General features: G+C 40.2%; 2 protein-coding genes across 2 annotated transcripts in view; one reads left to right on the top strand and one right to left on the bottom strand.

Moving 5' to 3' along the window:
* The window catches only part of LOC126194963 (zinc finger MYND domain-containing protein 10), a 124,620-nt gene extending 114,367 nt beyond the window's left edge, over positions 1-10,253 (top strand). Inside the window, exon 10 of the mRNA XM_049933357.1 lies at positions 10,113-10,253. Within this exon, the coding sequence (XP_049789314.1) occupies positions 10,113-10,197 (85 nt within the window). The 3' untranslated portion in view covers positions 10,198-10,253. The remainder of the gene's footprint in view (positions 1-10,112) is intronic.
* A 130-nt stretch (positions 10,254-10,383) lies between these two features.
* Positions 10,384-26,613, bottom strand: LOC126194964 (40S ribosomal protein S12). The gene is made up of 5 exons (XM_049933358.1): positions 26,542-26,613; positions 26,377-26,446; positions 26,132-26,266; positions 14,752-14,956; positions 10,384-10,498 (listed from the first exon to the last, which is right to left on the bottom strand). Exons 2-5 carry the CDS (start codon positions 26,391-26,393, stop codon positions 10,430-10,432), a joined length of 426 nt encoding a protein of 141 aa, XP_049789315.1. The 5' UTR covers positions 26,394-26,446; positions 26,542-26,613; the 3' UTR covers positions 10,384-10,429.
* Positions 26,614-27,435: the final 822 nt, after the last annotated feature.

Raw genomic sequence — 27,435 nt, 5'->3', positions numbered from 1 at the left:
TGGACCTCCTTTTACCTAACATAGTGCAGCAGCGCGATGGGGCAAGGGCTCAACAAATCATTGGAAGTCCCCTGCAGAAATATTGAGCCATGCTGCCTCCACAGCTGTCCATAATTGTGAAAAGTGTTGCTGGTGCAGGATTTTGTACCCAACCTGACCTCTTGATTGTATCTCATAAATGTTTGACGAGATTCATATTGTGTGATCAGCGTGGCCCAATCATTCACTCGAATTGTCCAGAATGTTCTTCAAATCAGTGGAGAACAATTGTGGTCTGGTGACATGGTGCACTGTCATGGGCACTTGAAGCACATGCGTGGCTGCAAATGGCCTCCACGAGTAGTTCAGTTGGAGCAGAGGTCCCACTGCATTCCACGTAAACACAGCCCACAACATTGTGGAGCCACAGCCAGCTTGCCAGTGCCTTGTTGACAACTTGGGTCCATATCTGTGATATGGCTTCTTGGGATCTGCACCACACTTGAGCCCTTACCATCACCTCTTACCAACTGAGATCAAGACTCACCTGACCAGACCATGGTTTCCCAGTCTAGGGCCTGGACTAATACGGTCATGAGCCCAGGAGAGGTGTTGCAGGCCATGTCATGCCGTTACAAAAGCCACTCACACTGGTTGTCTACTGCCATAGCCCATTCACGTCAAGTTTCATCACAGTGTCTTAACGGATATGTTCGTTGAATGTCCCAGGCTTATTCTGGCAGTTATTTCGTGCTGTGTTGCTTGTCTGTCAACACTAACAACTCACCACAAATATCACTGTTCTCTGTCATTAAGTGAAGGCCACTGCATTGTGAGGTAATGCCTCAAATCTGGTATGCTCAACCACTCTTGAGACTGTCTTTGAATACTGAGTTCCCTAATGATTTCCAAAATGGAATGTGCCTTTCGTCTAGATCCAACTACCATTCCACATTTGAAATATGTTAATTCCCATTGTGAGGCCATAATTGTGTGTGTGTGTGTGTGTGTGTGTGTGTGTGTGTGTGTGTGTCCCTATCCCATGACACTTGTCACCTCATTGTATACAGTGAGAGTTGCCACAGATTCTGGAAATCGGAATTTCAAGCATAACATAGAAATTTGAAAAAGTAAGAAACACTGGAAAAAATCTTGTTTATATTTCAGTGGATGAAATCATTTGTTTACTAAGGTATCATGCATTGTCACTGACTGAATGCAGCTGAGTATGTGCACCGCTTCCCTGCTCCCTCATTACTGCTGCTTCTCCCCTTCCCTTCATCTTGTGGTCAATGCTGCCACCACTTCTTGCTGCTAGCCTAGCAGCTGCCTCGGAGAGGCAGGCAGGCATGAGTAGTGGTTTGTTTGGATCTGATTCTCAGAGATGCAGCAGCTCGAGACAGCATCATGTGTACACGAGTTGCGTGAGCGATTGTGTGCGCGCGCGCACTTTCGTTTTCTGACATAAGCTATGGCTGAAAATTTAGTTGTAATAGTATGATTGTCTTTCTACATGCCTGGCCATGGCTCAGCAACCATCTTTAAGGCGAGTTGCTACCTATCCTCATTATTATTGATTCTCAGAGTATTTGAACAAGTTATCCATTGCAAGGACTGATCACATTGGTCTCATTTCATCAACATACTATGTGTGGTTCGTCAATAGCTGGCTACACGAATGGATTTCTTGGACGGGTCAAAACCGCAAGCTGTTTCTGTGGGTATCTGTAATGGATCGGGCCTGTCGATCTGAAGCTGTTTAGTACCCACTAATGTGCAGGCCCTGCCCGTCAGATCTAGTCTCATTGATCTGCTCACAGACTGTGTCTTTATGTGTGTTGTTTAATGCAGCTAAAGCTTTCAGGCACCAATTAGTGTTAATGAAATTACCAGTTACAGCAATATATGCCTCACTATTGAGTGAGGTCCAAATATCGGTCGTTAAAGAAACACAAGTAGAGTCTTCCACGGCCAAGTTTACAGCCTCTTTCTGTTTATGGTAATCGTCCTCGATCATGAGAAGCAACTTTTTTCAATTTGGTATCGAGTATTGTGGGTCCAACAGTGAAACAAAACGTCGAAAACCAGCGTCCTCGACGATTGAAAATAGTCTGTTATCATGGCCACTAGTGCTAGTTGCCGTTTACTTCCCTCTATGAAGAAAAACTTAAGATTTAGATCAGTGCTCCTGCGAGGGGATATATTACGCTCGACAACTAGTCCAATAAAATTACATATCGTATCGTGCAAAAGCTAGGATAGTATAGGTTTGATTTTGGCGTATGTTGTAGATTATCGGAGTACGACTAAAAAAATCAATGTTTTTTAAGCGTGGTGGACCGCTTCGGACACTATCTGAACTTTTGCACTGAATTCACCTTTTGTACCAAACGTACCTGGATATTTTGTCTGCCTCGCACTATTGGAAGAATGAGCCTCTATATCCACGGACATCACTGTTTTATTGCTCGATAAATTGTGCAGTTTAAGATGTCTGATCATGCCCGTTGTATTTTTTGATACATTATGGAGATTTTTACGACAAATGTTGCAAGTAACGTTATCTCCATCCTCCGTAAAGTATTGCCAGCACCATGATGCTCGTTTTTGAGTGTCCATATTGATTTGAATAACAACTTTACTCGAATGAAACCTGAGACATACTAGTTACGAGCACAGCAAGCTTGTTTGTCTAGCGACGGCATTCAATTCATAAAACAGCAGCGGCACGGCGTATGTTGACGTAGCCAACTGGCGCGCAGCGGCGCACGCCGCCGAGCCATTTCTCATGAGCTTCTCGAGAATTGCTTGAGAACTGGAGGCTCGAGAAATTCTCGGTGCGCTCGAGTCGCCGCGCCTCGCCATCCCATCACTGTAGTGGAGTGGAATGTCCTCAAAAACCATACTGATGCTCAGTAGAAATAATTCTACATCACCTTCCTTCCCAGTTGCCTCAAAGTGTTTTATTTTTAATTCTGCAGAAGCATGTTATCCTCAGCACTAATCTTTGTCTCATATTTTTGCACTGCTAAGTTCAGGCAAATGATTTACATGTATGGAAGTTGTCAGTTTAACTTGAAAATTTAATGGAGTTCACATCTCTATTTCAGGCTTTTGTAAATTATATGATATGGTTTCAGCTTCTGTGTCATTTTTGTACCCAGCCAGTGTCTGAAGAAATACAAACCTTATCTTTTGATTATATCAAATACTGCAGACAGATCTGCAACAAAATATTTCTTCCAAATTATGCCAAAAGGCAAAGAAGTGAAAATTATTAGCAGATAAAAGGGGTATACTTAAAATCAAATTTACATACTTTCAAATTGAACTGTCTCCAGAAAAGCCAAGTGATGATAAAGAATTCATGCCTTTGGTTTTGATGACTATTACATTCCAAGTTTTCTCTTCTATGAGCGACATTCAATAAGTAACCCAACACTTTTTCTGAAACCAGGTTGGGTTTATTAAGGACTCCAATACATCCTATTACTCCCCACTATTGGCTATAAGACCCTGTTTGTCAACATAATCTCTGTTCAGTGTCACGGCATTATCCCACCTTACTGGGAGGGCCTGTGTGCCCACATGGTACCACTCTACTGGTCTATGTCAGAGCAAACATCTTGCTGAATCAGTAACTTCATCATCCACAAACTGCTTTCTGCAAAGTGCATCTTTCATTGGAAGGCAGAAGATGCGACATTTGGCTGTAGGGTAGACGAGATAGAAAAGGGCAATGAAGTTTTGTGAGCTCCGCTCGGGTGTGCAGACTTGTGAGCCCTTTCATTGTCATTGACAACGATAAGTTTGTATTTTTGTGGCAACAAACACAATGAACTTGTTTCTTCTGTTTCCTGGGGGTCATATCTGCAAGTAGCTGGCTGGCACACAGGAGATCAGACAGGTTTGTGCGCGATTGTTGCAATGACATACAACTCACCATGCTTTTGTTTATTGCCAGGTCTCTGCAGACATTCTGCAAGATCCTACGAATACCTATGGAGCCTGATTTTCTGCCAAAAGAAACTCAATGACAGCTCTTTGCTTCGAATCCGCCTCCATTGCAGATGCCATTCTGGCTACATATAGCACTATCACCTATGGTAATTTAATGAAACTAGAGGGCCCGAAGCAGAAATAAGGCACAATGTGCCACAGCAAATTCAGCATTTTTCAACTGGGGTGTTGCATACTTACTGAACACCCCTCTTATTTCTCCGAAGAATCCCTACTGTTTCTCCATCTGTCCTTAAAATGGCAAGAAATATTTATAAATCACAATTTTAATATTTTTTTTTCAGGCTCTTGGCAACAGAAACATCTTCAGGGTTGCCACAAGTTTTCCTAAGTGAAATTCCCTGATATATCCCTGCTTTCCAGATAAGTTTTCACATTTTTCCCTGACAAATTTTGAGATCTCAAGGGTAAGTTAAGACATAAGTTGACAATGTATCTTTGCAGCTACAGTACAAGAAACAATAGTGCAAAATATGAGCTAAAAAACTTGCAATCAGATGGTGTTTCCTGATGTGAGCAAAAATCTTAAGTACTTAACATCAACATCCTTTGTAATGAACAGTTTTTAGATGGAAAAAGCAAGCCAAAGGGTCTGCGCGTTTCATTAAAACCACTGATATTTTATTTCAATAAAACAAAACACACCTGGTGACAAAAACACTCATTTCCTTGGAAAAAACACTGATTTCCTTGGAGTCGCAAGGCAGATTAAAAGTACCTTTAGCAATTTCAGAAATAAGCTCATAAAAAAGTGTACAAGGCGGGGAAGAATTGTGTAAGCACTGTAGGTGACCGCAAATAAAATGTTTCTACTATATTCGTTATTGTCTGTTATTACCCACAGTGTTATAGCTGTTCTCTTTTAAAGTATTTTGTGATTTATCATTGCCATAGCAAATAAACCGCCAGCGACTGACAATTTTCTTCTTATTAACATCCGTAATTTGAAACATATAAACTACTTTTTAAGTGCCAAAATGTACTAGAACAAATAAAATGTGTCTAAAACGCCACACTGTAAAACATAATTGCGGTGAGACAGTCGCAATTCCTGAAAGCCGTTGCCCATGGCCTCTGGCCTGCTGAGGAGTACTGCAGACCTGGGCACATGGATAAGTCATGAAAATCTGCTGCATTACACAACACACAAATCAACCCGGCATGCAGGTAGATCGGTGAGACTAAAGCGAACAGGCAGGGCCTCCACATTAGTTGGAACCGAATGGCTTCAGATCGGCAGGCCCCATCAATTATAGATACCCTCAGAAACAGCATGCGGTTTTGGCCCATCGCGGAAATCCATTCGTGTGGCTAGCTATTCACGAGCCACAGACATGTTGAAATGACACCGTGGTGATCAATCCATGCAACAGATAACTTGTTCAAATACTCGGAATCAATAATAATGACAATAGGTAGCAACTCACTGTGAAGACAATTGCTGAGCAGCAGACAAGCAGGTAGGAAAGACAATCACATGGTCACAACCAAATCTTCAGACACAGCTTTTGCCAGGAAAAACATTCAGACAGCTCGTGCACACATGACTGCCACCTCCAGCCACTGCATCTGAGAATCAGATCCAAACAAACCTCTCCTCAGCATCCCTGCCTCATCAGCAGCTGCTAGGCTAGTGGCAAGAAGTAGTGGCAGCACTGACTGCAAGCTGAGGGGACTGGTAGGAGAGAAGCAGTGGTAATAAGGGAGTGGCACACTTACTCAGCTGCACCCAGCAGACTACCATGTATGACACCTCGGTAAACAAACCATTTCATCTACTGAAACAAAAATTAGATTTTTTCAGTTTTTTCCTTCAAATTTTCCTGATAGGATTGAAATACCCCGATTTCCAGAACCTGTGGCAACCCTGATCTTACCCATCTATAGAATTTTCCTTCAAAATTTCTATCGTACGAATCAACAGAATTACGGAAGAGGTCCCATCCACATTTATCTACGCTTGGGGTGAGTGTAAAAAAGATCATTCAAAAGAAAATAATAAACTGTAGGGCCAAGCACAAGAACTTTTGACCAAGACGACAGTGTCTCATTGGAGATGGTGCTGGAACAAAATGTATATATGATGCTTTAAAACCTTGTGCCACAACTACAAAGGTCAACCACACTCTTTCCTTCACAGCACAACACAAACTGAAAACGCACATCCAGACACCACATTGTAGCTGCAGGCCTCGTACATAGCATTTTTAAGTGGCCAAATTCCTTTTCACACTTCCAAAATGGGAAATAAATAGCACAGTACTTACAATCTGCAGTGCACTTAAACCATGATTCGTCTTCTAAACAAGTTCCCAAGCTGAGGTATCTAGATGTTTGAATACATTATTACACTTAATGTACATGGAGATACAGCACTGGTAGGTAAACAAAAAGTAGCTACACAAGGTTCGTACAAATAAAATTGAGCTAATGCATAAATAATACGCTTATAATGACACAATCTTGAAGTTTTTCACCTAATGTAAATATAATAAAAACACTGTCCCATAGAAAATGAGTAATATGCTCTCATACCTACAAAAGAGATACTAGCCAATTGCCTTGACATATTTCATGCTTCTTTAAATGGCAAATCAGGCTGACTATATTTTGGAACTAATATACTGAGAACAAATGACATTGGACTTTCATTTTCTGACAAATCAGTGAAATATTCTCAGTCTCTTATCATCCTCTTTGTTGTACATGCACAAAAAAGTGATGTACGAGGTGCATTCAAGTTCTAAGGCCTCCGATTTTTTTTCTTATGAACTACTCACCCGAAATCGATGAAACTGGCGTTACTTCTCGACGTAATCGCCCTGCAGATGTACACATTTTTCACAACACTGACGCCATGATTCCATGGCAGCGGCGAAGGCTTCTTTAGGAGTCTGTTTTGACCACTGGAAAATCGCCGAGGCAATAGCAGCACGGCTGGTGAATGTGCGGCCACGGAGAGTGTCTTTCATTGTTGCAAAAAGTCACTAGGAGCCAGGTCAGGTGAGTAGGGAGCATGAGGAATCACTTCAAAGTTGTTATCACGAAGAAACTGTTGCATAACGTTAGCTCGATGTGCGGGTGCGTTGTCTTGGTGAAACAGCACACGCGCAGCCCTTCCCGGACGTTTGTGTTTCAGTGCAGGAAGAAATTTGTTCTTCAAAACATTTTCGTAGGATGCACCTGTTACCGTAGTGCCCTTTGGAACGCAATGGGTAAGGATTACGCCCTCGCTGTCCCAGAACATGGACACCATCATTTTTTCAGCACTGGCGGTTACCCGAAATTTTTTTGGTGGCGGTGAATCTGAGTGCTTCCATTGAGCTGACTGGCGCTTTGTTTCTGGATTGAAAAATGGCATCCATTGTCACAACCGACGAAAAGAAAGTCCCATTCATGCTGTCGTCATGCGTGAACATTGCTTGGCAACATGCCACACGGGCAGCCATGTGGCCATCCGTCAGCATTCGTGGCACCCACCTGGATGACACTTTTCGCTTTTTCAGGTCGTCATGCAGGATTGTGTGCACAGAACCCACAGAAATGCCAACTCTGGAGGCGATCTGTTCAACAGTCATTCGGCGATCCCCCAAAACAATTCTCTCCACTTTCTCGATCATGTCGTCAGACCGGCTTGTGCAAGCCCGAGGTTGTTTCGATTTGTTATCACGATATTCTGCCTTCATTAAACTGTCGCACCCACGAACGCACTTTTGACACATCCATAACTCCATCACCACGTCTCCAACTGTCTATGAATTTCAATTGGTTTCACACCACGCAAATTCAGAAAACGAATGATTGCACGCTGTTCGAGTAAGGAAAACGTCGAGTTTTTAAGTATTTAAAACATTTCTCATTCTCGCCGCTGGTGGTAAAATTGCATCTGCCGTACGGTGCTGCCATCTCTGGGACGTATTGACAATGAACGTGGCCTCATTTTAAAACAATGCGCATGTTTCTCTCTCTTTCCAGTCAGGAGAAAAAAAAATCTGAGGCCTTAGGACTTGAGTGCACCTCGTATCTTAAATGACCAAATTTTCCTCATGTATTGGGCAAGCCTATGAGACTGCTTGTATTTTATTCACTATGGAGAGAGGGCACACCTCCATTGCCTACTGGCCCATTTTGTACAAGTTCGAGCTCATTGTCCTCACTCTTAATAGTGTAATAAGGAAAGCTTATTATCAGTGTGCAACCAGTTTTGATCTATGATAGTGACACACTTTACTTTCATTGCAAAATCATCCTAGAACAAATAATCACAAGAGATACATTAGGAATTACTAGGAGAAAGGAAAACAAATGGATCTGGTAATTGACTGAATGGAATGTGTAATTGTGGCCATAACGGGCGTGAAATGGGTTGTATGACTAAGCCAGGAAAATCAAACTAAGCTCTTTGCAAGATTCAAAGTAAAGATCAGATGGATTACTTTCAAAATCCATGCAGGAGTATAACTACATTAATGCTTCAAAAATCTAGGAGGCCTTTATCCAGCAGATGTCAATTGGCTGATGACTAAGACCTATTCTCCATCTGATGTAAAAAGATCTTTCATGAAAATATTCCACTTTATCTCGTATTGCACTGTAAAGAACTTTATCAAATGTCTTATGAAAAAGATTTCATAAAATCTTTGATGGTACATTGGTGTATTTTTGTCATCTACACATTACTAAAGTAAACTCCCAGACCACATTTTTTCTATCTGTATGTGTAGGCTAATCTCAGGAACTACTGTAATAGAATTGGATACAGTTTTTTCACTAATAAAAACATTCACAAAGATTTTTCCCATATGTAATTTATACCACTACAACAGACATGTTATCCATGTGAATATGAGGCAGGTCACTAGTGTCTTTCAAGTGTGGTCCTAGATTTAATGGAAGGTTGTTAACACTGTGCGATGGTGTCTATCTGTATCGTCCGTTAATCCTCCTCATTCTATGTGGTTAGTCTTTTACATTAACTGTAAACTGCCTTCTAAGTAATGTGAGGCTTTTTTGCATTTATTAAAAAAACACCTGGTAAGATTTGGTTGCACATCAAATATTTCTATGCAAGCGCACACACACACACCCGCTCCTATGGTAATGCCCTACAAAATCACAGTGCACTTTCGCACAAAGTCAGTCAGGTAAATATTCAAGTTGGTATCGAACTCTAATATTACTGCACACAGTAAGCTGGACAAAGCCAGATAATCAAAGAAATGTATTCAGTTGACATGGAGACGTTACAAAGTATAAACAGATTGTAACAAAGTAGGCCTACTGCCAATTCATGTTTACACATGAAATGAAGTTACCTAAAGAATTTTTCAAAGCTAGTACACAAGATTCTGTGTGTTTACAACTTTGAGAGCCATTACACACAGCCTGTACATAATGCAAAAATTCTTGTGGCTTCATTACTGCAGTATGTTATTCTGTGCATAAAAATTAGGTTAACAAAAGTAAAATGGCTGAGGTCAGAAGCTAACAAGTACAAAAACAAAATCTGCAACAGAAAAAGGAACTACTCCTGAAATCTGTTAATTATCTCATAAATTGATTAGTTTCACAGAAACTGAAATGTGTTACTGAAACATTGGAATATCAGTATTCCTGACACTATTCCTGTATCACTAAGACCGTAAATACATACAAGCTCTCAAAAAAATAAAGTCATTTTGATTAACAGATTCTACAGTAGAACTAGTTGCATCACCACATTGTAAAAACAAGTGTTTAATATTGAATTTAAAGGGCAAGAGAATGGTTAGGGTTTCTAATTTTATGAGTACCTACCTTGTATACTACTTAGAAAATTTGCAAAAAATGGAAAGCAAGTAAAATAAAATAACTGAGGTACAATAAGAATAGATGAGAGATCCCAGCTTGCTCTTTCCTGTACAAGTGAAGAAAGTTCCAAAACCTCTGTTTTCTGTACTTCATGTGATCTAAAGGCACAAACAGGAATTTTACTTGCAGAGGTTAGGACTAAAAGTCATTCTGTCTCAAGTTCTCAAATTTTCCCGCTGATACTATTTTAACAACAATGTTAGATTTACAACTGAGTGTGCTGTGAATCAACAGGTACAAATATATCTACTTCTTTTTTTCAGGGAATGCCAAGTAAAAAACTGGCCAACACACAAAACTACATGCAATAAACTTTCTGAATCATTCCAGAAATTGAGTGTGAATTAATTGCAGATATCACCACTGCAACAAAAGTAAATGCTTTACCTTGTAATTTGCATATACTAACAAAATATGTTTTCAACCAAACAGCCACAGATGGGCTGCTACAAAGACATTTTACATATCTGCTATGAAGATATTTTACATGTCATTTATTTAGCAGGATTTTTGGTGTAGCAATGAAACAAAATGCATTTTTTTGTTTTGTTTTAATACATCCTTTGTACAAAAAAATATTTTATGGTTCTCTCGTTTGCTTAAGATATTCTTTCAGGACATCATATGCTTGAGTCTCTTCACCGTAATCCTGAAACAAAATGTTTGTGCATTGAAAAGTACATACCTTTTGCTTCACATAGATACATAACACATAATTATCAAATACTTCAGAAAGGCTTTCACAGCACATTGTATATATTTGGGTAACTCCTCAGAAGAGGGAGCCGCCTTCAGATCATCATTTCATTATACCTTGTCGTATTTCTTTATGTACTAAGTATGGTGATTAAGCGCATGTAATGGCTCTAACTACTGTAAATTTATTAAATCAATTAAAAAACTACAACAGTGGTTAGTACATAAGTAAGACAATCACATGAATACATATCTTATTTACATTTTCAATCCTTTAGTATATCTCCACAGTATTTACATCATCTAAAATTATTCACTCATTTTTAATATACTACATTAAAAGAAAGGCATAGATCATAGAACAAATTTATGAAAATAGTATAAATATTACCTTAATCAAATTGTGGTTTAAAACCAAGATCATGGTCTACTGTCACTCTTGACACAATAAATAATGAACTACACTTTATCTAGGATTGGACATTAATGAAAAAGAAAATCAATAATGTCCTTTTCAATGGATGTATAAGTGATTTACAGAAACACACGTGTATGGAATATTTAAACCATCCAACGAAGTATTTGCATAAAATATCTTTACTGATTTTCTACAAATAAAAACTTTTGTGTATAGTTTACGATAGCTTCCTTCAACAATGCTATTCACCTGAGGGTCTGGCAAACCATCTACAAAAAAAATTCTATAACTCAACAACCAGAATTCAGAGTTCTAAAAATCTGCATCAAGAAAAACATTCATACCTATTCTGCCCACAAGCATCTGCTATTACTGTGGAACCCAAACACCATCTCCAGGAAACACGTAATTCCAAACAATGGGAAGTCAACATTGGAATGTCAACAATACTATGAAAAGGATAGAGTGCTATGACAACTTGCACATGCACAATAAACAGACTGTTACACACACAGCTTTTGGCCAAAGCCTTGTTTAAAAAAGTTCTCTCTCTCTCTCACACACACACCAGCCATTCTGCCCAGAGTGGGCGTAGGCAGCAGTAATGCATGCACAGTGTTTGCTTTTTGCTTGCTTCTATGAATGTGTGTGCACACGCGTTTTTATTTTTGAAGAATGTGTAACAGTCTTTTCATTGTCTGTCTACAACTCAACATCTCTTCTTTACACGGTGGCAACTTGTCCTCCTCATTGTATTGTAAACATGAAATTCTGTTTCTTGGCCAGCACGAGGAATGCACACCTGATAAGACAGGATTCGAAAGGAGCCTACTCAATACTCATTTAAACAATTGCTTTTCACATTAACAAAATTGCTTCCCTCTGCAGCCCGCAAGCACACATTGAAGTAGAGGATGACACTGTACTTATGGCACTTGAGAGATCTTCACAGACTTACAGTTTCGATGACTGTAACCAGTGTTGAATGAACAAATGTGTATAGGGAAGTATAAATGAAAAAGACAGATCACATACAGACAGCAGTTTCACTACTGTAGAAAGTGATGCAAGCAATCAAGACAACCTGCCCACCTAAACACTGACAAAATGTTAATTTACTCAAAACCAGGAAACAAATTATATGATAAAACATGAAACACTTCAAAGACTAGTAAAATATTGAAACAAATATATAGTGCATTGTTGTCACAAAATGGTCAGGTTCCCTGTAACATTAGTACTCAGAAAAATACTACATTTCTTCAACATAAAAGAAACTTCATGCTCAAAGCTAAGCACAAAACATTTTAGATTTATGTCAAAAGGTGTATGGAAGTTACTTTATATGAGTATCTTCAACTCTTCCACTTAGATAACCTGAACACAGAACAATATGGCAAAGCCTAAACATACAATTTCTAACAAGGTAATGAAAACAAACTTCCTGAAGAACAGTACGACTCTATGGTGATAACGATAGTTGTCCTTCGCCAAAGTTAAAACAGACATCTCATTTTTCCAACCCTATAGTCTGCAAGGACTGTGTGTGTGTGTGTGTGTGTGTGTGTGTGTGTGTGTGTGTGTGTGTGTGTGTGTGTGTGTGGCCTGCAATAAGGGGACCTATAAATTCATGCTGAACACAATCAGTGAACAGTAAGGCAAGTAAAACCACAAAGAAAATGCACTGCAGTTAACTACAAACTCTACATTTGAATGAAACTGTGAACCATGTTGAGCCTAATTTCATTCATTGTCGATATGAGAGGTAATTACACTATGTGATCTCATTCCAGACCACAGACCACTCAATGCAACTCATAATCCAAGTGAAAATCAATGTCATGCTTTTCATGTTAGGAAGAAAAGTGATACACTATAGGCTTGAATTCCTAACAAATCTACCATACTAACATTGCTAATTTTCTCTGTTGCTTCCCAAATACACTCCTGGAAATGGAAAAAAGAACACATTGACACCGATGTGTCAGACCCACCATACTTGCTCCGGACACTGCGAGAGGGCTGTACAAGCAATGATCACACGCACGGCACAGCGGACACACCAGGAACCGCGGTGTTTGCCGTCGAATGGCGCTAGCTGCGCAGCATTTGTGCACCGCCGCCGTCAGTGTCAGCCAGTTTGCCGTGGCATACGGAGCTCCATCGCAGTCTTTACCACTGGTAGCATGCCGCGACAGTGTGGACGTGAACCGTATGTGCAGTTGACGGACTTTGAGCGAGGGCCTATAGTGGGCATGCGGGAGGCCGGGTGGACGTACCGCCGAATTGCTCAACACGTGGGGCGTGAGGTCTCCACAGTACATCGATGTTGTCGCCAGTGGTCGGCGGAAGGTGCACGTGCCCGTCGACCTGGGACCGGACCGCAGCGACGCACGGATGCATGCCAAGACCGTAGGACCCTACGCAGTGCCGTAGGGGACCGCACCGCCACTTCCCAGCAAATTAGGGACACTGTTGCTCCTGGGGTATCGGCGAGGACCATTCGCAACCGTCTCCATGAAGCTGGGCTACGGTCCCGCACACCGTTAGGCCGTCTTCCGCTCACGCCCCAACATCGTGCAGCCCGCCTCCAGTGGTGTCGCGACAGACGTGAATGGAGGGACGAATGGAGACGTGTCGTCTTCAGCGATGAGTCGCTTCTGCCTTGATGCCAATGATGGTCGTATGCGTGTTTGGCGCCGTGCAGGTGAGCGCCACAATCAGGACTGCATACGACCGAGGCACACAGGGCCAACACCCGGCATCATGGTGTGGGGAGCGATCTCCTACACTGGCCGTACACCACTGGTGATCGTCGAGGGGACACTGAATAGTGCACGGTACATCCAAACCGTCATCGAACCCATCGTTCTACCATTCCTAGACCGGCAAGGGAACTTGCTGTTCCAACAGGACAATGCACGTCCGCATGTATCCCGTGCCACCCAACGTGCTCTAGAAGGTGTAAGTCAACTACCCTGGCCAGCAAGATCTCCGGATCTGTCCCCCATTGAGCATGTTTGGGACTGGATGAAGCGTCGTCTCACACGGTCTGCATGTCCAGCACGAACGCTGGTCCAACTGAGGCGCCAGGTGGAAATGGCATGGCAAGCCGTTCCACAGGACTACATCCAGCATCTCTACGATCGTCTCCATGGGAGAATAGCAGCGTGCATTGCTGCGAAAGGTGGATATACACTGTACTAGTGCCGACATTGTGCATGCTCTGTTGCCTGTGTCTATGTGCCTGTGGTTGTCAGTGTGATCATGTGATGTAACTGACCCCAGGAATGTGTCAATAAAGTTTCCCCTTCCTGGGACAATGAATTCACGGTGTTCTTATTTCAATTTCCAGGAGTGTATGTCTCTTCCACCTACAACTGTTCTTCATCCAACCTAATGGACTATTTTCTAATATATCTTACAAGAGAAAACATCACATCTAAGTAGTCTGATGCCACACCCAAACAATAGGTGCACACATATTGCACCTGCCACTCAGTTGCCAAATTCCCTTCTATGCACTGTACATCTCAATTATCAATCCAGTCTCAGTAACAACACAACATCCATGTTTGGGGTTATTTTACCATGACTGGACTTCCATCTGAGGAATTCAGATTTCAGCAAAGGCCAGTAAACAGGACATCTACGTTAAAACATCCTCAGCATTATTTCTACAACAGTCTTGGTCAAACAGGAAACACTGTCTTTTCACAAACTGCCATTGACAACTACACATTCTGGCACTTACAATAAATTCATTGAAAAAATGTGTGTAACATTACCTTCACAACAACACAGGAACATCCAACAACTTTTCGCGCTTTCCCAGAACTGTCTATTTTGCAAAGCCCAGCCCATTCACCCAGCTTCTTGTTGTTATCCACTTTGATAAGAGGAATCTGGTGTTCATTACATAGGGCTTGAACCAGTTTCTTATACATGGGTTCATCACAATTTTCTGCGAGAACACAAAGCAGTGCCTGTCGCCTATAATTCACAATAAAGTATTAGTTTTCAATAATACAGAAAAGCCACATAATAAATTGAATATCAAATGCCATCAGAAAGGTTCTCTCTACATTTACAGTAATTTTTTGGGTAACACTTCAGAAGAGGGAGACCTTTTACTTTCATCACTGGCACAAAAAAGCTCACTTACAGAATATAATGTGGATCTGATAAACACAATTTAAACATAAAACTAAAACAACATTAATGTGCTTTGGAGTGTTCTTATAAAGACAACAGGTCACTAAAAACTACTCAGAGCAGATAGAGACTACAAATATTAACATAAGAATCTTAAGTGTTTGTTTCAAATTCTGCAGCTTTCTGTTATTCCCTGCAACAATATTACAATTTATTACAATCACAAACCTATTTTCAAAAACAGTCTACAATAACTGTATCATATTTACCATTATGCACTAAAAATGGTTCAATGATTGTTTTCCACTGTATGGGAGCAAAAGGAAGATTAAGGTTTAATGTCTTGGCAATTATGAAATTAGAAAAGCAGCACAGCCCAAATACCTGATAATGGGATGATTGGAGCCTGAGCACACACTCTAATGGAGCAAGGATGACAAAGCTGGCAATATTATTTCAAAACCTGATTCACAAAAACCACAGAAACCTAAATCTAGATGGCTGGACAAATTTAGTACGGCGTAATGGCCATTGTATCTTCTCGGATAAAATATTTGGGAAGCAAAATATGCCCAATAAAGAATTCTGGACAGGGACAACTCAAGATTGTAACTCTAGATCCTTTCATGAAATAGGTAGGTTAGAGAACTTACAAAGCAAAACAGGTTGAAGTTAAATATTGTGGGAATTACTGAAGTGCAGTGACAGGAAGAATGGGATTACTGGTTTGGTCAATACAGGATTAAAAGCTGCACTGGAAAACTGTTGAATCTCACGCAGTTCATTGAAACTGGGTTTGAAGCTCTAAAAGCGACAGGGGTGGTATTTGTCGACGACTTATCAGCGACTTATGACACTGTCAACCACCAGCAGCTACTACTACTACTACTACTACAGGTAAACAACATAACCTACAATTCTGGCCTAACTGGGTTCATCACAGCAATTCTGAAAAACGTAATTCTCTGTTGACTTTCAAGTGCATGGAAACTACAGAGAAACGGTCTTCCCGAGGAAGCAGTTTGGCTCCAATCCTATTCAAAATGTATACAAATGACCAACCTATGGCCCCAACATCGAAAGTTTCATGTATGCTGCTGGACCCTGACAAATGCCCTTGAAGATCTATTAATATACTATAGTATAAATCAAGCTTAAACCAAACCCCTTAAAGACTCAAGTGTGTGGTTTTCATTTGAGAAATAGGGAAGCTACTCGTAAACTGATTTTATGGTCAGAAGTTCAGTTGCAACATTTCTACACTCCGAAATACCCAGGTGTGACACTGGACAGATCTCTTACTTTCAAGAGAATGCACTGCACGAATTGCAAGTTGAAATTTTCCACCATGAATAATCCATTAAGAAAACTGGCCACATCACAGTGATGTAGTCAACCTGAAACCATCTGAACCTCTGCACTGGCATTAGCCTACTCTGCAGCAGAGTACACTTGTCCTGTTTGGTATAATTCATCACCTGCCAAACAGGCAAATGTCACTTTTAACGACACCTGCAGAATTATAACAAGTAGTTTGAAAGCTGCTGCCTTACAGGAATAACACAACCTCCCATTTGAAGAGAAACTGCAGGGGAAAAATAAAAGGAATCATCCCCTGTACGGACATAAACAGCGATTGAAGTCAAGGAAGAATTTCCTTCGAACATCAAAGGCACTAACTACCACTCCTGAAATTGCCAGGGTGCAACATTGAAGGGATAAGACTTCCCTTATCTCTATTTGGAAAATAATTTCTGTAACTCTGCCTCCAGGAAATGGTGAGGAATGAATGACCTGGAAATCTTTGAATGGGCTGAGATCAGAAGTGGGTGCATCAAGGTTTAACCTGGCAACAGAAAACAACACTAAGTGTTGTTATGGGGAAGTCCAGCACATGCTTCAGTGTCTACTGAAATTGGACTGGAAGTGGCCAAATTTTGGTCAAAGACTAATATGACATGTTATCTGTGCACCTATATATGTTTCTGAAATGAAATAAAAAGAAAAAAAAAATGGTTAAACTATGTAGCCTACTACAAACAGTACAGTGAGTCTAGATCAGGGCTAGAAGCAGTCACAGCAGTGTTTATATATTGCTCATAGGTTGGCAAAATATCAGTTTGGCAGAGCCATTGGGATGATTCTTTGACATAACCAATGAGAGGTGATAGATGTGGCAATTTACTTCTAGCCTCAAAACTGAAACCATTGCCTTATTTGCTGTTTCTCAGTTTGTTAGTGAGTCTTGAGAGAAATATTTTGTGATTATGCCAGCAAGTGCTATAAACAAGACTGTTGCCGGTGAATATCTTGTGGATTAATTGCAGGGACATGAACATGTATCAAATGGAGTGGTGAAATGAACACAATCTATATGAGGGAGCACACTTAAGTGTATCAACGATTTGACAAAAAACAACATTGATCCACCAATATTGCACCCTTTCTTCCAAACGTATTACTTCAAAACATGTCTACCTGCTGCTATTGCATTGGCTGCATGAACAGCTGACATACATTCTTTTGGTCCCACCACAACTCATAAGTGTTGACAACATTCCTGCACAAAACACTTAAGTACACCACTGGCCCTTTTCTACCTTTACCCATCTGTTGTAGTAGTGCAAATTTACATGTCAACTCAATCCACAGGCCAGTAGCTTTAAAGAATATATGACGACGAGAAAGAAATTATTCAGACAATCTAATTGTGAAGCTTGACGAATTCAGTAGTAGAATAAGGGAAAGAAGGTAATTTAATTATCACTAATACTTAGTTTCATGAAAAAATTTTATACATAGAAGAGACTTGAGTATATTGGAAGATTTCTAGTTGGGAGACCACTCACCGAAAAGCACAAGCATCAAGTTGTCAATAAGCAAAAAAAGAAAGCAAACATGCTAGTTTTTGGAGTTATCCTATGACAAGCTGGAAAAAAAACACAAACAACCCACACCTAAGCCCCTACATGCCAGCATTTCAAACACTTCACACTACTTCTGTTTGGTGTGTGATCTCCTTCAATCTTAAATATTTACTTTCTACAAGAACTTTCCTATAACATTTATATAATGATAAGAGGATTTTATAGTGTGAAATATTTCCAGGAGCACATGGGAACACTGTTCATAATTTATTGGTTATGACCTGCAGAGTGAAACTGAAGAAATTGTGAGAAGATAGGAAATTAAGGGGATGGGACCTGGATAAATTGAAAGAACCAGAGGCTGGAGGTTCCAGAGGGATCAGGCAATGCTGTACTGAAATGAGGGAAAGGACTACAACAGAAGACAAATGGATAGAACTAAGAGATGAAACAGTGAATGCAACACGGGATCACATGAGTAAAAAGACAAGACCTAGTAGAAACCCATGGATAAGACAGGAGATATTGAATGTAATTGATGAAATAGGAAAATGGAAAATACAACAAGTTAAACTGTTGAACGGACCGACAAAATTCAAAATGGCTACAAGTAAAATGTAAGGCTGTAGAAGCTTGCACAACTAGGGGAAAGGTAGAAGTCACCTACAGGAGAATTAGACACCTTTTGAGTAAGAACAAGCCACTGAATATCAAGAGCTCAGGTAAGAATCCAGGCCAGTATTAACACTACAATGCACATGTGGGATACAGACGTAGGCCAGTGAGTAAAAGTGTCATTTATTCTAAAAAATTTGCACAGCACTGTGCCACTGTTTCCTGTATTCCTCAGGTAAGAACCCTCTCACACTAACAGCATGCCAGTTCCCACAGCACAAAGGCATTTAAATAGCTGCTGGAAGTCTGTGGGCTATGTATATAGCCCTAGCAAACGTTCATGAAGTTCAATTTCTAATTGCACAAGTTTCGAAACTGGGAAAACATGGTCATTACTGTAACAATACTACAAAATGCTACACATTTGTTGTTTGTATCAGGGTGAGCATAAAATGATAACTGGATCCTCCTATCGCCCACCACACTTGTCCCCCGATGTAACCAAAAACTTTCGAGAAAACATCAGTCCACTTGCATGAAAGTTACCCAATCAGACTGTAATCATCGGTGGAGACACACTTAGTTGGGAAGATTACAGTTTTGTTCGTGGTGGGCATGATAGAATATCCTGGGAAACTTTGCTAAATGCCTTCTCTGCAAACTACCTAAAACTGATAGTTAGGAACCTCACTCATGATGGAAACATATTGCATCTAATGACAACGAACAGACCTGACCTCTTTGAGGATGTCCATATCAAAAAGGGTATCTCTGACCATGATGGGGTTGTGGTAACAATGACCACCAAAGTGTGAAGGACAGCTTAAACAAGAAGTAAGATATACATGTTCAATAAGCTAGATAAAAAAAAATCAGTAGTGTCACATCTCAATGGGGAATTTGTGACTGGGCAGCAACATGCACAGGAACTACAGCTGAAGTTTAAAAGAATAGCTGACCACACATTGGATAGCTATGTACCCAGTACAACAGTCCAGTCCAACTTAAAAACCAAAACATAGAGAAATAAGACAGAAGTGTTGAATGAAACACATTTGGCTGCTAAGAGAGCAACCACTATCTTAATACCACAGAAGAATATTGTCAACTGATCTTCCACATAACCCAAAGAAAATCACGTCATATGTGAAAGCTGTTAATAGCACCAAAGTTAGTGTTCTTTCCCTTGCAAATCAGACAGGAACTGAAATTGAGGGCAGCAAAGCAAAACCCGAAATGCTTAACTACCTTTTCCAATGTTCTTTTATAAAGAAAACCCAGGAGAATAAACCCCAATTAAAAATAAAATTTTGTACCTATGAAAAGATGAATGGAATAAATATTACTGGCATAATGTTGAGAAACAGCTGAAATAATTAAAAATGAACAAAGCTCCAGGCCCCAATGGAATCCCGTCAGATTCTATACTGAATGGGGGGGGGGGGATAAACACGTTTTGGAAAGATCTTTGATGTGCAGCAACATGTACGCTGCATTTTTTTGTGTTACGGAGGTATAAATCCTAATTCTACGAAACACTGCATGTTACTTTCCGTAACAATGAAATCAAGATTACGACACGCTTTTGTGAGCCAGCCATAGCTCATGTCATGTGATCTCGCCAGCTGATGACAGCATAGGACACATGATGTAGTCAACCAATAGCAAGATCACTCTTAAATGATACACAAAAAAGAAAAGTTAATGGTGGAAATTAATAAACATAGTGTTGCTACAAGAAAAAGCTATCACAAATAATATTCGTCTCTAAGATTAATAAGCTGCAAGAGAAGCTAAGCTTCCACATATAATGCTGATCTTTTTGCGCTTGTTCACTTTAAGAAACATCACACAATGTGCCAGTAAAATTTTTAATAACAAATGTCTGATCTTCTGGGCTCGAAATTCTTCTAGATGGTTGTCCTCAAAGAGATGATTTTTGAATGAGTCAGGTGCTCTGTGATCTAAGAAATTCATCATAAGTTCTCGCACATAGTTCATCTTGCGTAAAAGGAAATTTACTTTGAAAGTAACACTTTTCAAATCATCATTCGCAATATTTTCCTGTGATCTGCAAGAAATTGGTTCGTTTCAGCAGTTGCCAGAGAGTGCCAGATAACAGGTGTCACTGCGCCTGCGCAGCTACGATGATGCAGGAAGCCCGCATGTTCGTACGTGTAAAACATTAAACATCTTGCATTATGTCATAAAAGAAACAAGGCCTCAGAGGATACTTTAGGAGCATCGGAATTTCGTGAACCATACTAAAATGCATAATTCTGCTTAAAGTGCACAATCGTGCAGATTCTGATGTAAATTTTCTTGAGTACCAGTACTCTTACCTCATGTTTGGTTCATTATTAAGGCATAATTCCATACGAACTAGAAGTTTGAAAACGTGCTCTTGAAATGCAGCGAACAGTTTAAACTAGCCAACAGTGTGAAATTTAACACTTCGTTTCAAATGAATTGGCTGCCTCAGCGCATAAGATTAATAAAAGCAAATCTCTTTAGCAAACAGACAAATATAACTTCATTTTTCTGCAAGGCAATTAATGCTTGACTGTCAGAAAAGTGGAAAAAAAACCTGAAACTAACAACATATTTTAGCCTTCCGTAATTATGCGAACGTATTTAAATTCATTTGGTAGCTCCCGGCCACAGAAATCCTTTTTGTTTTCATTTTATGTGAGAGCAATAACCGAAAAGCAAACAGCAAAATCACTAAACAAACAGGTCATGTGGAGACCACCCAACTCCCCACTACAACTCAGACTGCTCTGTGCATCAGCCCCAGATCTGCGATTTACAAACAGGAGCAATTTAGATAGTGACGCCAAGCCACACATCTGTGGCCAAAAGCGGGAGAAGGTACTACTCACACGTGACTCAACTGCGCACGCGCAAGAGCCCGCAACTGCTCAAATGAATCTAATGTAAACAGCTGTCACGCCATGGAGGCAATTTGTTGTTAGGGAGCACTGCATATTCTTCCTAAAGCCTTTGATACACTTTGGTTGGCAGACGCTTGCATGAGCAGTGTTTTTTTTTTTTTTTTGTTTGTATATGGCGCATTTCCTTTGAGACTCAAGTCGCATTTTCGTTTTTTTTCTCTCTCATGTTTTGTTGCTGCAATATTATTCTGCAAAAGTGGGATAAAGTAATATCCTTCGTTACAGTATTGCTTCTTACCAGTCAAAAATCACAAAAATTTAACTGGTAACTAAAACAATGAAAAATTCATGGAATTATAAAAAATTCCCAGGTTTTTCCCGGTTGAAAAAATTCCCAGGTTTTCCCAGGATCGTACACACCACGCGCACCCATCTACAAGAAGGGTAGTAGAAGTGATCCACAAAACTACCGTCCAATAACCTTGACATCAGTTTGTTGCAGAACCTTAGAACATATTTGAGCTCTAACATAATGAGGTATATTGACCACCTCAATGCCAACAGCAAGGATTTCAAAAACATGTGAAACCCAACTCGCACTTTTCTCACGACACACTGAAAGCTTTGGATCAAGGCCAATCAGTAGATGCTGTATTTTTTGATTTTTGAAAAGCATTTGACTCAGTATGACACACATTGTCAAAATTACGATCATATGGGGTATCAACTGAAATTTGTGACTGCACTGAGGACTTTTTGTTAGGGAGGACAACATGTTATGCTGGATGTAAAGTCATTGTCAGAAGTAGAAGCAACTTTGACTGTGCCACAGGGAAATGCGTTTGGATTCCTGCTGCTCATGTTGTGTTATAATGACCTGCAGACAATAGTAAAAATCAGGATTTTTGCAGATCATGCAGTTACATATAACATACTACCTGAGGGAAGCTGCATAAATATTCAGATCTTGATAAGATTTCAATGTGGTGCAGATTGGCAACTTGCTCTAAATGTACAGAAATGTATCCTACGCCTATAATATCAATGAGTAGCTGCTGCAATCGGCCAACTAGTACTAATATTTGTGTGTAACACTTTGTAAGGGTATGAAATGGAATGTTCACATAAGCTAAGTCATGGGTAAAACAGATGGCAGCCTTCATTTTATTGATAGAATAACGGGTTGAGTTTATTGATAGAATACTGCGGATGTTCAATCAGCCTAGAAAGGAGATTGGTTACAAATCACTTGTGCAATCCATACTAGAATATTGTTCAAGTGTGTTGGACCCGTACCAAATAGGACGAACACAGTATATTGAACATATACAGATAAGGAGCATGAATGGTCACAGGTTTGTTTGATCCGTGAGTGTGACACAGAGATACCAAAAGAACTGGCAGACACTGAAGAAACTGCAAAAAGGTGGGAATTTAAGGAGATGGGACCTGGATAAACTGAAAGAACCAGAGGTTGTAGAGAGTTTCAGGGAGAGCATAAGGGAACAATTGACAGGAATGGGGGAAAGAAATACAGTACAAGAAGAATGGGTAGCTTTGAGGGATGAAGTAGTGAAGGCAGCAGCGGATCAAGTAGGTAAAGAGACGAGGGCTAGTAGAAATCCTTGGGTAACAAAAGAAATATTGAATTTAATTGATGAAAGAAGAAAATATAAAAATGCAGTAAATGAAGCAGGCAAAAAGGAATACAAACGTCTCAAAAATGAGATCGACAGGAAGTGCAAAATGGCTAAGCAGGGATGGCTAGAGGACAAATGTAAGGATGTAGAGGCTTATCTCACTAGGGGTAAGATAGATACTGCCTACAGGAAAATTAAAGAGACCTTTGGAGAAAAGAGAGCCACTTGTATGAATATCAAGAGCTCAGATGGAAACCCAGTTCTAAGCAAAGAAGGGAAAGCAGAAAGGTGGAAGGTGGAAGGAGTATACAGAGGGTCTATACAAGGGCGATGTACTTGAGGACAATATTATGGAAATGGAAGAGGATCTAGATGAAATGGGAGATACGATACTGCGTGAAGAGTTTGACAGAGCACTGAAAGACCTGAGTCGAAACAAGGCCCCTGGAGTAGACAACATTCCATTGGAACTACTGACGGCCTTGGGAGAGCCAGTCCTGACAAAACTCTACCATCTGGTGAGCAAGATGTATGAAACAGGCGAAATATCCTCAGACTTCAAGAAGAATATAATAATTCCAACCCCAAAGAAAGCAGGTGTTGACAGATGTGAGAATTACCGAACAATCAGTTTAATAAGACACAGCTGCAAAATACTAACACGAATTCTTTACAGACGAATGGAAAAACTAGTAGAAGCCGACCTCGGGGAAGATCAGTTTGGATTCCGTAGAAATATTGGAACACGTGAGGCAATACTGACCTTACGACTTATCTTAGAAGAAAGATTGAGGAAAGGCAAACCTACGTTTCTAGCATTTGTAGACTTAGAGAAAGCTTTTGACAATGTTGGCTGGAATACTCTCTTTCAAATTCTAAAGGTGGCAGGGGTAAAATACAGGGAGCGAAAGGCTATTTACAATTTGTACAGAAACCAGATGGCAGTTATAAGAGTCGAGGGACATGAAAGGGAAGCAGTGGTTGGGAAGGGAGTAAGACAGGGTTGTAGCCTCTCCCCGATGTTATTCAATCTGTATATTGAGCAAGCAGTAAACGAAACAAAAGAAAAATTCGGAGTAGGTATTAAAATCCATGGAGAAGAAATAAAAACTTTGAGGTTCGCCGATGACATTGTAATTCTATCAGAGACAGCAAAGGATTTGGAAGAGCAGTTGAACGGAATGGATGGTGTCTTGAAGGGAGGATATAAGATGAACATCAACAAAAGCAAAACGAGGATAATGGATTGTAGTCGAATTAAGTTGGGTGATGCTGAGGGTATTAGACTAGGAAATGAGACACTTACAGTAGTAAAGGAGTTTTGCTATTTGGGGAGCAAAATAACTGATTATGGTAAAATGTAGACTGGCAATGGCAAGGAAAGCGTTTCTGAAGAAGAGAAATTTGTTAACATCGAGTATAGATTTAAGTGCCAGGAAGTCATTTCTGATAGTATTTGTATGGAGTGTAGCCATGTATGGAAGTGAAACATGGACGGTAAATAGTTTGGACAAGAAGAGAATAGAAGCTTTCGAAATGTGGTGCTACAGAAGAATGCTGAAGATTCGATGGGTAGATCACGTAACTAATGAGGAGGTACTGAATAGGATTGGGGAGAAGAGGAGTTTGTGGCACAACTTGACCAGAAGAAAGGATCGGCTGGTAGGACATGTTCCGAGGCATCAAGGGATCACCAATTTAGTGTTGGAGGGCAGCGTGGATGGTAAAAATCGTAGCGGGAGACCAAGAGATGTATACACAAAGCAGATTCAGAAGGATGTAGGTTGCAGTAGGTACTGGGAGATGAAGAAGCTTGCACAGGATAGAGTAGCATGGAGAGCTGCATCAAACCAGTCTCAGGACTGAAGACCACGACCACAACAACAACAACAACAACAACAACAACAACAACAACATACAAATCAGTTGGTTTTACTAAGAAATTCATCAATGGAGTAGAAGGAGTTGTCCACCAATAAATCCTTTAGGCTTCTCTTAAACTGAATTTCATTGGTTGTTAAGCTTTTTATGGCTGCTGGCAAGTTATTGAAAATGTGTGTTCCTGAATAATGCACACCTTTTTGTACAAGACTAAGTGACTTTAAATCCTTGAAGATTATTCTTATTTCTAGTATTGATTCCATGAATTGAGCTGTTGGTTTGAAAAAGTTATATATTTTTAATGACAAATTTCATTAAGGAATAAATATATTGGGAAGCAGTAGTTAGTATCCCTAGTTCCCTAAACAGGCTTCTGCAGGATGTTCTTGAGTTCACACCACATATAACTCTCACTGCACGTTTTTGTGCCCGGAAAACTTTAGCTTAGCTTGATGAATTACCCCAAAAAATAATCCCATGGTGAATAGTATAATGTTGATTGACGAGCGGAGTTGTGCGTGGTGTGTTATATGTGACCGAAAAGAAGCTACCTAGTCCTAGTGACTCGCCATCCACTTTCGTTTCACTTATATGTCGCACCAATGGATTAAATCTTCGAAAGTACAACGAGGTTGCTCCAAGAAAAAGGAGGTGCTGCTGTGCCACGAGCTGATGTTAAACTTTCGCTCCGAACTTCCTTTGCATAGTAGCCTTTTTGAAAGTATATACATAAAAGAAATAAACGTTCAGCATGTATCCATAGTGAGTTTAAAATAACTAGTTCCACATCATTACGATTTATCGTGCATAATTATCCATGGAATACGAAACTAGTGCGCGATTAGTACTGATTAAACACGAATGACGTAAACACTGAGAAAGTATTCCTAACATTTGCACCATAACACACACAAACACACCGCACGCGTGGTCCTCGATTAAACTCTGGCAAGAAAACAAGTACACTCTTTCTCATAAACGATCGGCAAGTTACAAGACATAGACCTATTTGGTACCTCTGCGAACAACATTGGTATTCACGACGAAATCTGCACGAGATATTATTCCAAGTCTCCGGTCAGCTTTTAAAAACACAAATGATAATTTTATACTTACTTGTCTAGTGCTTTTGCCGCTTCGTGAAGCCCATGCGCTAGCGTTCCACTAGTTAACGCAGTTTTCAGAACTTCTTGAAGAGCAGTGTTTATGTCCATTCCTCCGGCAACGGGTGCCGCTGAAGGGACATCATCGCTAGTAAAATATTGTGGCAATAAAAATAAAATCAAAGTTTCCACATCAGAGGGTGAAAAAGATCATTAAAAGCCATGTGCAGAGAAACAATCAACACTATTTACACTTACGTATCAACGTCCGACATCACGTGTTTATGAGACGATCTGGATAATGAATATTGAACTCCTCACGGCGTCACTAAAACATAAAACGCTATTAGTAGTAGTTTTATTACGGATGCTTAAACCTCAAAGACAAATAAATTGGATATTCAAAGCGTGGTCAGCACTTACACTTCCACGCCGCCTTGCACACCACAGAAAGGAAGGCATCAAAGATTACAACACAGAAGTTTCATATACCAAAGTAGCGTCAATCGATAGTATATGCCAGCTTCACACATGCAACAAAAGTGTCGCCACATTTAATTGCATACCGCAATCTAAAATAACAGTCGCGCAACTCTAATGCCATAATCTGCATTGTGGCATTAATCTCCGCCCATATGTTTTCAATTGACTCCACGAAGAAAGCTGTGCATCTGTGTTGTGTGGCGGCCTGTGTGATCAATAGCTCACAGTGTAACTACACAAAGGCTGTTTATGAATAGGCCAACGACTCCAAATGTTCGAACAATTTACATCGTAGTTCAGGAAATCTCGGTTTCTGTTGAGATCTTTTGCATGTCCTACGATCTAATGACTCTTGTCACTACACAACGACCTATCTCAGCATTTTAATGCTATGCGAGTTTTAATAAAAAATAACTGCGGAATCCAGAATGAAATCTCTTCTAGAGTGCAGCCCACGCGTAACAACGACATCTAATAAATAACTAAAATATCCCAAACATGATTCTGTCCAATTCTCCAGGTTTCGTCCGTCGCTCTATCTTGTGACGACCTATGTTATTACTTCCAAGACGGGGCTTGTCTCTGTAATTCATTTTCCATTTCACAATTACAGTCATTTTATTACGATATTTTTCGTTAGTTTGGCATTTAATTACTCATTACGTGTCTTGGTTGATTCACCTGAACGTCGCCGTCTTGTTTTCAAACTGATTAAAATCTGGTAACGTTGTTATCTGTTACGATATAGTAGTGCCAGTGCACTGCGACGAATACAGCCGTTACTAAACGCGTCAGATGAATTCTCAATAGGGAATAATGACTACCATCAGCTGT

The sequence above is a fragment of the Schistocerca nitens genome, chromosome 7 (assembly GCF_023898315.1).
Source record: "Schistocerca nitens isolate TAMUIC-IGC-003100 chromosome 7, iqSchNite1.1, whole genome shotgun sequence".
NCBI lineage: Eukaryota > Metazoa > Arthropoda > Insecta > Orthoptera > Acrididae > Schistocerca > Schistocerca nitens.
The sequence above is the reverse complement of the archived record's forward strand: the minus strand, read 5'-3'. Positions and strand labels throughout refer to the sequence as shown.

What these genes read in the sequence shown, in the direction of transcription:
- LOC126194964 (XM_049933358.1), bottom strand. An exon ending in GCGGCAAAAGCACTAGACAA is followed by an intron (nt 14,957 to 26,131) that starts GTAAGTATAAAA and finishes TGTGAATTATAG; the next exon opens with GCGACAGGCACTGCTTTGTG. An exon ending in GTTCCTGTGTTGTTGTGAAG is followed by an intron (nt 10,499 to 14,751) that starts GTAATGTTACAC and finishes ATTTTGTTTCAG; the next exon opens with GATTACGGTGAAGAGACTCA.